At 42.0% G+C, this 13,106-nt stretch overlaps 1 protein-coding gene across 1 annotated transcript; it reads left to right on the forward strand.

The window, feature by feature from the left end:
* Nucleotides 1–11,884: 11,884 nt before the first annotated feature.
* Nucleotides 11,885–12,827, forward strand: LOC147439799 (uncharacterized). Its single transcript, XM_086485556.1, has 2 exons — nt 11,885–12,033; nt 12,111–12,827. The coding sequence occupies exon 2, from the start codon at nt 12,135–12,137 to the stop codon at nt 12,825–12,827; it is 693 nt and encodes a 230-aa protein (XP_086341682.1). The 5' UTR covers nt 11,885–12,033; nt 12,111–12,134.
* Nucleotides 12,828–13,106: the final 279 nt, after the last annotated feature.

Below are 13,106 nucleotides of genomic sequence, written 5' to 3' on the forward strand. Positions count from 1 at the left end.
ACCCCCCTAGCTTGCTTGGGTCGACCCCCCCTTGTAGCTCATGCTTGAAGCTCATTGGACCCCTCCAGGCCTAGCCAATCACAAGCAGAAGCCATTACAAGCAACAGGGATAGCCTTGGGACAAGTGTCCCCCTTTCCCCTTTGAGAGAGAGGACTTGATAAATACAAAAACAATTAGATAATTCAAGTAATTTATCATTGGACCCCTTTGAAGCCTAGCCAATAGGCTTCAAGCAACACATGAAGGTAACGTGGGTAGGGACCTGACATGTGTCCTTGCTGCCTCTTCAAGCTGGGGCTTCCCTTGTGAGTGTGAGTGTGTGTTCTCTCTCTAATCCCTAGGAAAAGGGCTCGCCCCCCCTCTTGCAGGGATGCTTTTGACTTTAGGAGCTCAAGCACCTTAGTCATCAAGCATGACAAAGCACTTGGACTAGGGGGTATTCCCACAAGCATCTCAGGCAAGCATGTCAAGGCACCTCAAGCACCTTAATCAAGCGGCAAGTCAAGCACCTCAAGCATGGAGTAATTCAAGCACCTCAAGCACCTTAATCAAGCACCTCAAGCAGGACAAACACCTCGAGCATGGGCCGGGTTCCCACCTCAAGCTCAGCCCTAGCTTACCTAAGGTCAAAGGACTTTTACACACATTATTGGAGGTCTTCAATGAAGCTAACCCTAAGGTCTTATGCTCCATTGGTTATCCTTGCTCTTGATAGACCATCTCCCATTTGGGCCCCTTTACTATTGGCCCCGTGTTGAGATAGATCTATAAGCACATATCTATATCTTAACACTTGTTCCCGTTTTTTCTCCCACATTAAGTGATCAATTTAATATGAGAAAATCATTTGGGTTGGTTAGATATTAGATTTTATGACATTACCTCTCTCTTGAAATCATAGTCGTCCTTGACTATGAGGTAGAAGAGATAAAGGCTTAGTCATTAGTCAATTGTACTTAGCGGGTAGAGGATCCCTTTTTTACCCTACGACATCTTTCCAAGATGGATGACTAATCCATTTGGTGCTTGGGAGACATAGTTGCCGCAAGCATGTCTGCTCTTTAGTCCATTTCATTCTCCCAAAGTAGAGTGACAAATTCTACTTGGTGTTTGAGAGACGTCGTCATCACAAACATGATTCTAAGCATGCATACTAGTTAAATTTGTGCACAATTAAAAATAGGAATAGTCATATAAGACAAAAACATGAGTCATTTAAAAGAAATTTGTACATTTGCTTACTCTAATGTAGCATTGTAAGCATTGACAAGGTTCATACTATCCTTAAGTTGTACTCCTTGCATCCATCTAGCATCTTCAAAAGGATAATTTTTGAGCTTAATAAGATATCGTCGGATTATCTTACCATGTCGTAGTACCTTGTCTTCATGCCGAAGGACAGCTTTGGGTAATTGTAGCACCTCTTCTTGGTCTTCAATTTCGGGAGGGTCTTCAATAATTGGTTCAATTGGTGGCTCACCTTTGTAGGGCTTAAGTAGGCTTACATGAAAGGCATTGTGTATAAGCCAATGGTTGGGAAACTTGAGTTGATAAGTCTTTTCATTGATAGGCTTCAAGATTTGGAAAGGACCATAGTATCTTTTTGCTAGTTTAGCATAATACTTTTGATGGCCCGTAGGATTTTTGCCCGTCGTTTGCCTTAATCGCGCCTTAGGAAACTTGAGTAAGACCCAATCATTTTCGATGAACATTAAGGCTCTTCTGTGCTTATCAGCAACAGCTTTTTGCCTTTGTTGAGAGATGGCTATAGCCTCCCTAATCTTTTGAAAAGATTCTTGTAGGTCACGGATATTTTCATCGGCGGCGAAGATCTTCCCATGTACTTTGAGTAGCAAGGGACTTTTAGGTCTTCCCTCTATGATCTCGAAAGGTGCTTTCCCGGTAGAAGTATGGACAGCATTATTATAGGCATACTCTACTAGAGGTAAATACTTTTCCCATTGTGAGCGTTGATCTACTTAGGTAACATAAGTCTTGAGTAGATCGAGTATCATAAGATTGGCAATCTCCCTTTGGCCATCCGTTTGTGGGTGATAGGCCGAAGAGAAATTCAATCTTGTTCCTAGATTTTCAAAGAGACCTTTCCAGAAATTTTTGGTCATTCTAGGATCTCTATCTGACACGATGGATGTGGGTAATCCATGGTGCTTGAAAATCTAAGATATGAAGAGAGGTGCCATTTGATGTGCCTTAATAGTCTTTTTGACAGGAAAAAAATGTGCTTGCTTGCTAAACCTGTCGACTATTGTCCATATTCCTGTATTCCCATGGATAGACTTGGGTAATCCAAAGATGAAATCCATGGATATACTCTCCCATGGTGAATTTGGAATAGGCAATGGCTGGAGTAATCCAGGTTGCTTCCCTCTATCATACTTGGTCTTTTGGCATACTACACATTTTGAAACATACTCTTGTATGTCCACTTTCAGGGTAGGCCAATAGAAATACGTCTCTACTCCTCGGAGAGTAGGTTGAATACCTCTATGCCCTGCATATGGAGGAGCATGGGATTCATACATAACCTTCTCACGAAGGGAATGGGTAACACATAGCCTATTGCCATGGAGAAGATAACCATCCTGCAAGGTGAATGGTTCCTCTTTCTTCCCCAAAGCAAGGGCTGACATTATGTCTCTAAAGTCAAGGTCAGTAGCATACTCATCTATCATAGAGGATAGATCATTGTGAGTAGCTATAGACACCGCATTAACTTTTGGTCGTCGTGAAAGTGCATCAGCAACTTGATTGTGCTTACCAGCTATGTGAGCAATATGGAAATTAAATTGCGAAAGAAAATTTGCCCACCTTATTTGTTTGTCGGAAAGCTTGGTTTGCGTCATGAAATACTTGAGACTTTGGTGGTTGGTTCGTAGGATAAATGGAGTCCCCAATAGGTAGTGTTTCCATGTGTCTAGGGCATGTAGAACAGCTAAAAGATCTTTCTCATAAATTCCCAAGACTCGTTCATCACTATTGAGCCTTCGGCTCTCATATGCTATGGCATGCCCTTCTTGAAGCAAAACCGCTCCAAGGCAATCACCACACGCATCACATTGGACCTCAAATGTCTTTGAGAGATCCGGAAGCACGAGGACTGGTTGGGAAGTAAGCTTCTCTTTGAGTTTTTCAAAAGAATTTTGCTCCTTAGCAGTCTATACAAACTTAACGTTCTTTTTTGTTAAGTCGTGTAGAGATCCTGCTACTTGAGAGAATTTTGCTATGAAGCGTCTATAGTATGCACACATACCAATAAAGCTTCTTAGCTCATGTAGATTCCTTGGGTTAGGCCATGATTTTATTACCTCTAACTTTGATGGATCCATACGAATACCATCGTGAGAGATAATATGACCTAGATATTGAATCTCTTGAAGGAAGAATTCACTTTTCTTTTGGTTGAGAAAAAGTTTGTTCTCCCTCAAGGCTTGAAAAATCACTTGGAGATGTTGCTTATGTTCCTCCAAAGACTTGGAGTAGATGATGATATCATCAAAGTGAATTTACGATATGGTCTAAAAAATTTCTCCATGAGACGATTGAAAGTAGCTTGTGCATTAATCAAGCCAAAAGGCATGACTAGAAATTCATAAAGACCAAATGTTGTGCGAAACGCGGTCTTTAGGATATCTTCATCCACTATCCTTATTTGATGATAGCCACTCTTAAGGTCAAACCTACTGAAGTAGGTAGAGCCTTGTAGCTTATCAAACAGATCTTCTACCCGAGGCACGGGAAATCTGTTTTTGATAGTGATATGGTTTAGTGCTCGATAGTCCACACACATACCGTATGTACCATCTTTCTTTTGCACTAAAAGGACTGGAGAACAAAAGGGAGAGGAACTAGGCCTCACCGTCCCTTTGTCTACCAATTCCTATACTTGCCTCATAATCTCCTCTTGTTGAGCTTGTGAGACTCGATAAGGAGGTTTGTTAGGTGGTGAGCTTCCTGGAAGGAGCTCAATACGATGTTCATCATCCCCTCGTTTTGGAGGTAGGTCCATAGGGATATCATCGATGAACACATCTTGGAATCCTTTTAGAAAAGTAGACAAGTCTAACTCTTCTTGATTCCTATCATTTTCATTTGATGAAACATTATTAGCTTTTAGAGACTCTTTGACATAAATCATGTACGCAAAAATTGAGCTCTTCATTGATTTATCAAAAGAAAGAGGATTTACAAGTGGAATAGTGCAACCACACTCACTAGCATCTATATACATGTTCTTTCCCCTGTAGGTGAAGTAAATTCTCCTTTTAGGGAACTTCATGTTGGCAGCCATGCGATCAAACCATGGTGCCCCTAAGATAACATCCTGATGTTGGAGAGGAGAGATGAAGAAGTCTTCTTTGTCGACATAGCTTTGGACATGAAGCCTCAACTTCCCAATCAAAGGAGTAACGGAAGCTTGTTGTCCCTTGAAAGCTGCATCGGCTGTTACTATATCTCCCATCTCAAAAGCTTGAATGCCCAACTTGGTGGCCAACTCTATTGATATGAAGTTGAGAGTAGATCCTGGGTCAAACAAGATGAAGGCATCATGCTCTCTTACCTTTCCCCACGCATAGGAGAGTGATGATCCTTTGCAATGAGAATCCTCTTTTGGAGCTTCGATGGTGGAAGCCCTAGGAGTCTCATTGCGAGTATTCTTCTTGGGGCAAGAACGATAGCCATGTCCTTGCTCTCTACACTTGAAACACTTATGGTCCTTGCGAAAAGCTTCAAGCTCTTCAGGAGAGAGTTTGTTTTTACCTTTGTAAACTCCCTTCTCCTTGGAACGATTGTTGTTGTTGTTGGAAGTGCCTTGGGAATTATTTTGAGCATTGGATTTTCCCTTTGCATCATTTTTATCTTTGTTTTCCATGGGCTTGACATTACGTCTAGCCCCTTGATGGAAATTGATGCGTGAAGCAACCATGGTGTGATGGATTACTTCGGTAATAGTATAGGGCTGTTGAGAGTTGATGTATTCGGCCATCTCTTCTGGTAATCCCGCACAGAATTGCTGTCTTTGTTCGGCAAAGTCTATCTTTTGAAAGACAGTAGCTTTGAGATGTAAATCCCAAAACTTGTCTACATACTTGTTGATAGACTCATGAGAGAGAAGCTTCAAGCCGCGCCATTCGGTAAGAACTTTATCTTTAGTATCACTCGGAAGAAATTGCTTCATGATGGAAACTCGTAGAGTTTTCCATGTCTTTGGGATTTCTCCATTGCCACGAAGGCTAGCCCACCATTGACGAGCTGATTTTTGGAAGTGCATAGCTACATGGCATAGCTTGGAGGACTCTGTGAATCCCTCGTCCCCAAAGGCCGCATCAAATTGTTGGATGAAGGCCAACACTTTGTCGGTAGCACCAAAGGTGCCATCATAGGTGAGAAAAGAGATACTCTTTCCTTCCTCCTTGAACTTCTTTAGCTTTTGTGACCTTCGCCATGCAGGAAATGATTTGCGATGTCCTCCCCTCTTCTATTCTCTAGGAGAATAGCCATAACTTTCATCGGAAGAGGAGGAAGGTGAAGAAGAAGGAGAAGAGGGTGACCTCTTCCTAGCCCTTTTCTTCCTTTGTTTCCTCTCTTGCCTTTCAGAGTGATGAGGAGAAGGACTATAGGTTTCTCTTTTCCTCTTGGGAGGAGTAGGCGATCGTCTAGACCGCCATCTTCGTGGAGCCACATCTTTAGAAGAACTTAGACTGTCATTGATTTCTTTCTCTTTGGATTCCTCCTCTCGAATGGGAGAGAGTCTTCTCTTGGGGGACTCTTCAAGAGGCTTCCTAAGCTCTCTCTCCTCTGGGAGAGGAAGGGAAATTCCATAAGCACGAAGTTGTTGAGTAACTTCGGTTTGCAAAACAGGGTTGCCCATAGCTTGTTGCAACCTAGTGACGAGATAATTCACAAACATGGGAGCATCATCATTAGCACCTTCATGTGCAAAATCCAAGCAATCAATGTTCATTCTACTCTCTTGATTATTGTCAGCCATGTTAACAAAATTTATGTTTATACTTAGTGTATGCTTTGGCAATACAAAACCTTAGTTGCCACTCCTCTTAGCCTTTGAAAATCGGCTCTTAAGTATCTACACCCACGGCTCAAAGTGGTTAATTATAGAGAGTAGAGGAGTAGGTCTAACATAGCAGAGTTGCCAAGGGTTAGCTCCTTTCGGACTTCTTATGGCTCAATAATGGTAAAGCCGTAGGCAAGTCTAGAAAGACTCCATTATTAAGTCCAAAGCTCCCGAGGTGTGCACCATCCCCCACATAGTGGGCTCAACAAAACCGATAATAGATCCCAATTCCACTTACCCTATTATAATTAACAACATCAACCATTTATAGGCTACTTAAGCACCTCTCTTCTTAAGAAAGAAAAGAGAAACCAAATGCTCTGATACCAATGTAATGGAATTTGCCTATTCAATTTGAGAGTAGCGGAATTTAATGAGAGTACTTTCAAGAAATGATTTTGTGATCATAGCGGGTTGACATAATTGAAGATAGCAACATAATCATAGCAATTAGTTAACTTGGCATAGACAATACTTTTGCAAGAGAGAGAGTTTAGAGAACATGACAACAGTTGAGGACCGGATTTATGTGGAGCCGGTCCCCCCTCCAATAGGCATTTGTAATATGATTTCTCCCATAAAGAGAGACTTGTTACAATACAGTCTTTGTGTTCCTTGTGACCTAGGTGATGCCATGAAGATGGAAGGATTCATGCATCACAAACATAACATAAACTTGAAGAAAGCTTTAACTATCCCAAGCCTCAGTCCCAATACCTCAAACACCTTCGAAGGTGGAGAGAGCTAGCAGGGAATGAGGGTAGGGAAGAGGAAGAAGAAACATTTCATAGGAGAAAGAATTAGTTCCTCACTTATCATACTCTTGTTGCTAGCATACATAATAGCATAGTAATGAAGAAGAAGGAGATGGCAAGCTTAAGCATTGAAGCATGGCTCTTGGTTGGATTTGCACTCCGTAGCCAAGAGTGTAGGTGTAGGCTCTCAACCTCTACTTGCTTGGAGAAGGAGAGGGAGCTCTTGCACTTTGCATAGTACACAATGAGAGTGCTTGTGAGTGTGTGTGGGTGAGTATACCCCCTAAGCACCCCCCTAGCTTTCTTGGGTCGACCCCCCCTTGTAGCTCATGCTTGAAGCTCATTGGACCCCTCCAGGCCTAGCCAATCACAAGCAGAATCCATTACAAGCAACAGGGATAGCCTTGGGACAAGTGTCCCCCTTTCCCCTTTGAGAGAGAGGACTTGATAAATGCAAAAACGATTAGATAATTCAAGTAATTTATCATTGGACCCCTTTGAAGCCTAGCCAATAGGCTTCAAGCAATACATGAAGGTAACATGGGTAGGGATCTGACATGTGTCCTTGCTGCCTCTTCAAGCTGGGGCTTCCCTTGTGAGTGTGAGTGTGTGTTCTCTCTCTAATCCCTAGGAAAAGGGGTCGCCCCCCCTCTTGTAGGGATGCTTTTGACTTTAGGAGCTCAAGCACCTTAGTCATCAAGCATGACAAAGCACTTGGACTAGGGGGTATTCCCACAAGCATCTCAGGCAAGCATGTCAAGGCACCTCAAGCACCTCAAGCATGGAGTAAGTCAAGCACCTCAAGCACCTTAATCAAGCACCTCAAGCAGGACAAACACCTCAAGCACGACAAGCACCTCAAGCAGGACAAACACCTCGAGCTTGGGCCGGGTTCCCACCTCAAGCTCAGCCCTAGCTTACCTAAGGTCAAAGGACTTTTACACACATTATTGGAGGTCTTCAATGAAGCTAACCCTAAGGTCTTATGCTCCATTGGTTAGCCTTGCTCTTGATAGACCATCTCCCATTTGGGCCCCTTTACTATTGGCCCCGTGTTGAGATAGATCTATAAGCACATATCTATATCTTAACACTTGTTCCCGTTTTTTCTCCCACATTAAGTGATCAATTTAATATGAGAAAATCATTTGGGTTGGTTAGATATTAGATTTTATGACATAATCATAACCTTGGGGCCAGTTATCCAATTTGTATATAATCATATTATAAATGATATTACAAATTCTAGTATTGTTTTTTCAATTATATATTCCTAGCGAACCCTAACTCGATAACTACATAGGTCTTACAATGGAATATTAACTGCAAGTTAGCTCGTTATAGTTGATCAATTTAGAAATGTCTAGGAACATATAGTTGGAAATATAATACTAGAATCTATATTATCATATCCCATATCTTATCTAAGTTGGAGGAATTAATTGGTCAATAATGTTGTAAACATCAAAATTTTGGAGTTTATGATGAAGGCTAAAATAGAGGGTCCATCATGATCGTTTCAAAATGTCAACTTACGTAATAATTATATCATCATAGCTCTCACGTATATAGCCACCATAATGGACTCTTTGTTGTCTTTTAATGTCAGATGTGTTGGCTTTCGTTGAACAACTTTCGAATGTTGCCTTATGATGCTTCAGACTGCCTTGATGCCTTCTGCTTGAATGCTGCCAATTGTTGTTCGTCCTACTTAATTGTTCCATAATCATGTTGTAAGGGAGTTTTGCATGTTTGTGATATTGATTTTTGGAAAAATTACCAAAATACCCCTCTAATTTGTGAAAATTCCCGAAATACCCCTCAAATTTCCAAAATTTCCAGAATACCCCCAATATTTTGTCCTAAATTCCCAAAATGCCCTTCAAATTTTTGAAAATTCCCAAAATACCCCTGTTGTGAAATTAGATTTCTCCAAAGATTAAAATATTTGTAGCTTTTCATAAGAAGACTCATTGTTTATCAATACAAGATGCTAAATCTAGAATTTGTGTTGATTATGTAGGCTTTGGAGATGAATTGATTCATTATCTTTAGACATAATTGCCTTTTTAAAGAGGTATTAGTGACAAATTACATGCTAAGCATGCAAAAACGGATCTCAATTGTCAAAAAAGAATAAAGAATAGAAAATTTTGAACAATCGAATCAAACACGAGGGTATTTTGGGAATTTCCACAAATTAGAAGAGTGTTTTGGTAATTTTCTATTGATTTTTCCCAAATACTGCCTTAGTGGAGAGTGGTGGACCTTTGGAATGAAATACCCCCATAGAGTGGTGGACCTTTGAAATGAAATTCCCACTGCCGATTCCTGAAAAGTGAATATCAAGTATAATAATATAAAAAAATTGTTGCACCTTTAGCTAGCTGCAACGTGCACATGCATAATTGGAGGCCCGGTTTCTGTCTCGAGCTCACGCCGTTCAGCTAGCCCGCCATGCACACCATGCCTGCCAGGGCATTTGCTCAGCTAGTTACTCCGTCTCAGGCCCTCTCTCTCTCTCTCTCTCTCTCTCTCTCTTTACACTATTTTAATTCTATCGCTTTGGCGGGAGGTTTTCAGCCTAAAAAAACGTACGCCAGACTGTATCCTCATTATTGAGCACTGCCGACTATGACTGCTTTTACGTTTTGACCAGCTGGCAGTTGCAAGGCTGCAAATCCGTTTCCATTGCAGACCAGATCCCCCGGCCTCGGCCAGCGACTTGGAAATCCATCTCTCTTAGCACGAGCACAACCAGAGCAGCCGGCCAGCCAAAGAGAATCTTGTAGGGGCGAGTGCATACGTGTCGAGTGCTCTTTTTGGCTGGCAAGTGGCTGGCTGACTGCTGTAGCCCACGCCTCACCTCCCCAGGCAACGTCTCCAGCCTCCTGCCATCCAATCAAAAGTCTGCAACCCTCTTCCATTCGCTGGCCGAGCTGCTGCCGAAGAGGTTGTGCTCAATATCGCCAGCCAACAAGGGAAGATTCCCTAGCATCAACTGTTGGCTGCCCAGCTGCCGTCCGGCTTGTTGTGCTAGAGCTCTCTCTCTCTCTCTCTCTCTCTCTCTCTCTCTCTCTCTCGGGAGCAGCTAGTAGCAAGGCGCTTCTGCAGGTGACACGGATCTATACCCTCTCTCGCTCTCTCTCTCTCTCTCTCTCTCTCTCTCTCTCATTTTCTTGTGAGGAGTCCAGGGAAATATGGCAGCTTCAGTTCTTCCCCTTCATAGACGTTGAAGTCGCTCAGGCTGGTGGTTCTTGCCCGTCCTGTGGCTACTGCAGGTTCTTAACGGGTTGTTGATCTACGTCGAATTGGTTGGGGTCCCAATTTGCTTCTACACGCAAGAGTTGACAGCTAATTATCAGGTGCACTTTAGTGTATCTATTTTGTTTTAATGTATTTCTGGATTACATTGTAAGTTGAAGTCAGTCTACAATGCTATCAACATCCAGTCTCGCCCATGAAGCAGCGGATAATGAAGATCAGGCGTAGGGGCCGTCACCACTTGCCCTCTCACTGTTCTTTGCCGTTTATCTTACCACATACCTCCGTTTCTACATTCTGTGGATCCTTCCCCATTTGGAGGGCATATAACCAGTAGCTAGAAGAACATAAACATTTGAACAGCTCTCTCTCTCTCTCTCTCTCTCTCTCTCTCTCTCTCTCTCTCGCGTTGCATGCTCTCCAATGGTGGCTTCTAGTGGAGTCAAATATGCCTACACGGCGTGGGCTACCAGCTAGAGGGCCCAGCGCATATGTAGCCGGTCTTGCAACCCAGCAGCCCTTCGTATGGAACTGATGGCCATCTTTGATATGGCGTTCCCATACAGGACAGATCTCGCTCAACTATCGGCACCCTTTGCATAGCGGCCAACTACTCTCTCTTCAGTCCCATTCTCTGGCGGCTTCTTCTTCTCCTACAAATCCATTTACTGCTGATTAGCGTCAACCTCTTCATAAAATACTTTAGTGCAGCAGAAATTTACAAAATGCTTCAGCAAAATTGTAAATCCGTTATGAAAGCGAATTTTTTAATAATATTCTGCTTGACTTTTTAGAATTAGCTAGTTTGTTTTTCTTGACCCAATCCACCAAACCCACTCGCTGTAGTATAATGTTTAGGGTTTTCAATCAGAGGACTTTTACTTTAGCCTTATAATTTGCAAATACCCTAATTTGCAAATCCCCCACTCGCTGCAGTCTAATTTGCAGAATTTTCAATCAACGGACTTTTTACTTCAGCCTTATAATTTGCGAATCCTTTAGGACTCCCGATTTTTAGAATAAATGGTAGTCATCGTTCATTAAAAAAGATCTCTAGATAGACTTTAAAATGCATTCTAATATATTTAAATGCACTCTCATTTCAAGTTATCATGGTCTTCTAGGTACTATGGGAGAAGCAAACCCTATGTTGGGAGGGACTTCAAGTCAAGATATGCATGAATGGGAATTGAATGATGATTGGTGGTTTCAAAGAAGTCCTTGGCTGCACTTTTAGTTCAAAAGTCAAGGGATTGGAATGGGCAGCTCCATGGTCGACGAATCCCATCTAAATGGTCGCAATTGATGGAGTTCTATAAGGAGCTAGGAATGGTACCTTTGCAAGAGTGGAAACTTTGTCTCGGGAGTGACGACCACCCTCATGCACCTCATATCATGGAGCCAAGTTTGGAGGACTCACAAGAGGACATGGACGCATTGAAGTGTTGTTGTACAAATATGCGTCTTCCAAGGATTTTTCGCCGCGACTGTGAAAGATGTTGTGCAAGGTGTCCTACATGTAACAAGCAAAGAAAAAAAGTGATGTCCTTTCACTTTATCTCATTGATTGGTCAGTTACAGCTCTTATGTAAGAGTGAGACAATGTGCTGGGACTTTCTTAGAATGTGGAGAGCTAGGGATAGGTGGCTGAACAAATCTCCTTCCACACAACCCGAGTTCATAAATGAGTTTTGGGATGGAGAGAAGACATGAATTTTTCAAGATTTTTGGAACCCATCTCACGAGTGGGAAGCACCTATTATATGTGAAAATTCAAAGTGCTTGCATGCCCACAGAGCTTTCCCAAAGAACTTCTGTGCAAGTCTTTGCAGAAGGGTTGGAACTCCGAGACAAGAGAGTACATTTTTAGATGCTCCAAGTGTGGAACAGAGCAACGTGCAGAAAAAAAAAAGACCAAGGTAAGGCTGGTTATTTTACCAATATTGCTCTTAATATCTAAAGAGTACTTGTGATTTAATTCTAATCTTAATGTTAGGGCGATCCGAGGAATTTAGGTTTAATGATGCATTGGGATGGATTTCAAGCGGCTTCTACAACTCAAAAAGATAGTACCGTTGTAGAGATTGTCATCTTGAATGGCGGAAAAAGATATATTCTTGGATCCATTCCAGTACTATTCTTACCTTTGACACATAAAGATTTGCAAAAGAAACATAGTGATGTACTGTCTTCGTTTCTTCATCCCTTGATAAGTGAGCTTGAAAGATCTTTCTTGAGTGGATTTGAGGTCAACTATGCTGTTGGCAATGATATTATTTGTGAGAATCTTCAAAGTGAATCAACAAGGATACGGTGCTTACTTATGGCCTGCACGGGAGACCATCCAGCCCAGTGCAAGCTAGGACAAGTCAAGGATGGAGGCATGTCATTTTGCAGAAGCGACAGGGCAAAGGCAGAGTTAGTACGTGACACCAATGGTTTTCAGCAGTATGTCTACAATGATAATAGGTTACAAGGCAGATATCCACCTTTGAAAAGAGATGTAGATGATATGTGGGAAGCTATCAGGATGGCTAAAAGATGTCCAACCAAAGAGAAGGCTGAAGAGACACTCAGAGATGGAGGTTTGGTAGGTGAATCTATACTTTGTAGGCTCTATCATCTCTATGCATTTGATATATCCAAAGACCTTGTATATGATGTAATGCATATACTATCACTCAACTTGTTCAGAAGTATATCAAGCGATTAATGTCATCAGCATCAAGACAAGTGAAGAGACGTATAGAAATTGCAATCAATGAAGTGGCTAGGACAATTCCAAAGCCCATTATCCATGGAGGACGATGGCTAGAAAATGCTTCTCTTCATTTTAAGATGTTCAAAGCCGAGGAGTGTCAAAAGTTTGTACAGTGGTGTCTTCCACATATCTTAAATGTTGTGGAAGGGATTTGCGAGGAGGACATTCAAATAGGAATTCTCTTGGTAGACATATCACACATGTTCTTTGACTATAGTAGGCAAAAAGGAT

The sequence above is a fragment of the Adiantum capillus-veneris genome, chromosome 16, assembly GCF_014529385.1.
Source record: "Adiantum capillus-veneris isolate H3 chromosome 16, ASM1452938v2, whole genome shotgun sequence".
Taxonomy (NCBI): domain Eukaryota; kingdom Viridiplantae; phylum Streptophyta; class Polypodiopsida; order Polypodiales; family Pteridaceae; genus Adiantum; species Adiantum capillus-veneris.

Bases quoted from the DNA above. Each gene is read 5' to 3' on its own strand.
- LOC147439799 (XM_086485556.1), top strand. From the start codon at position 12,135: ATGATGCATTGGGATGGATTTCAAGCGGCTTCTACAACTCAAAAAGAT.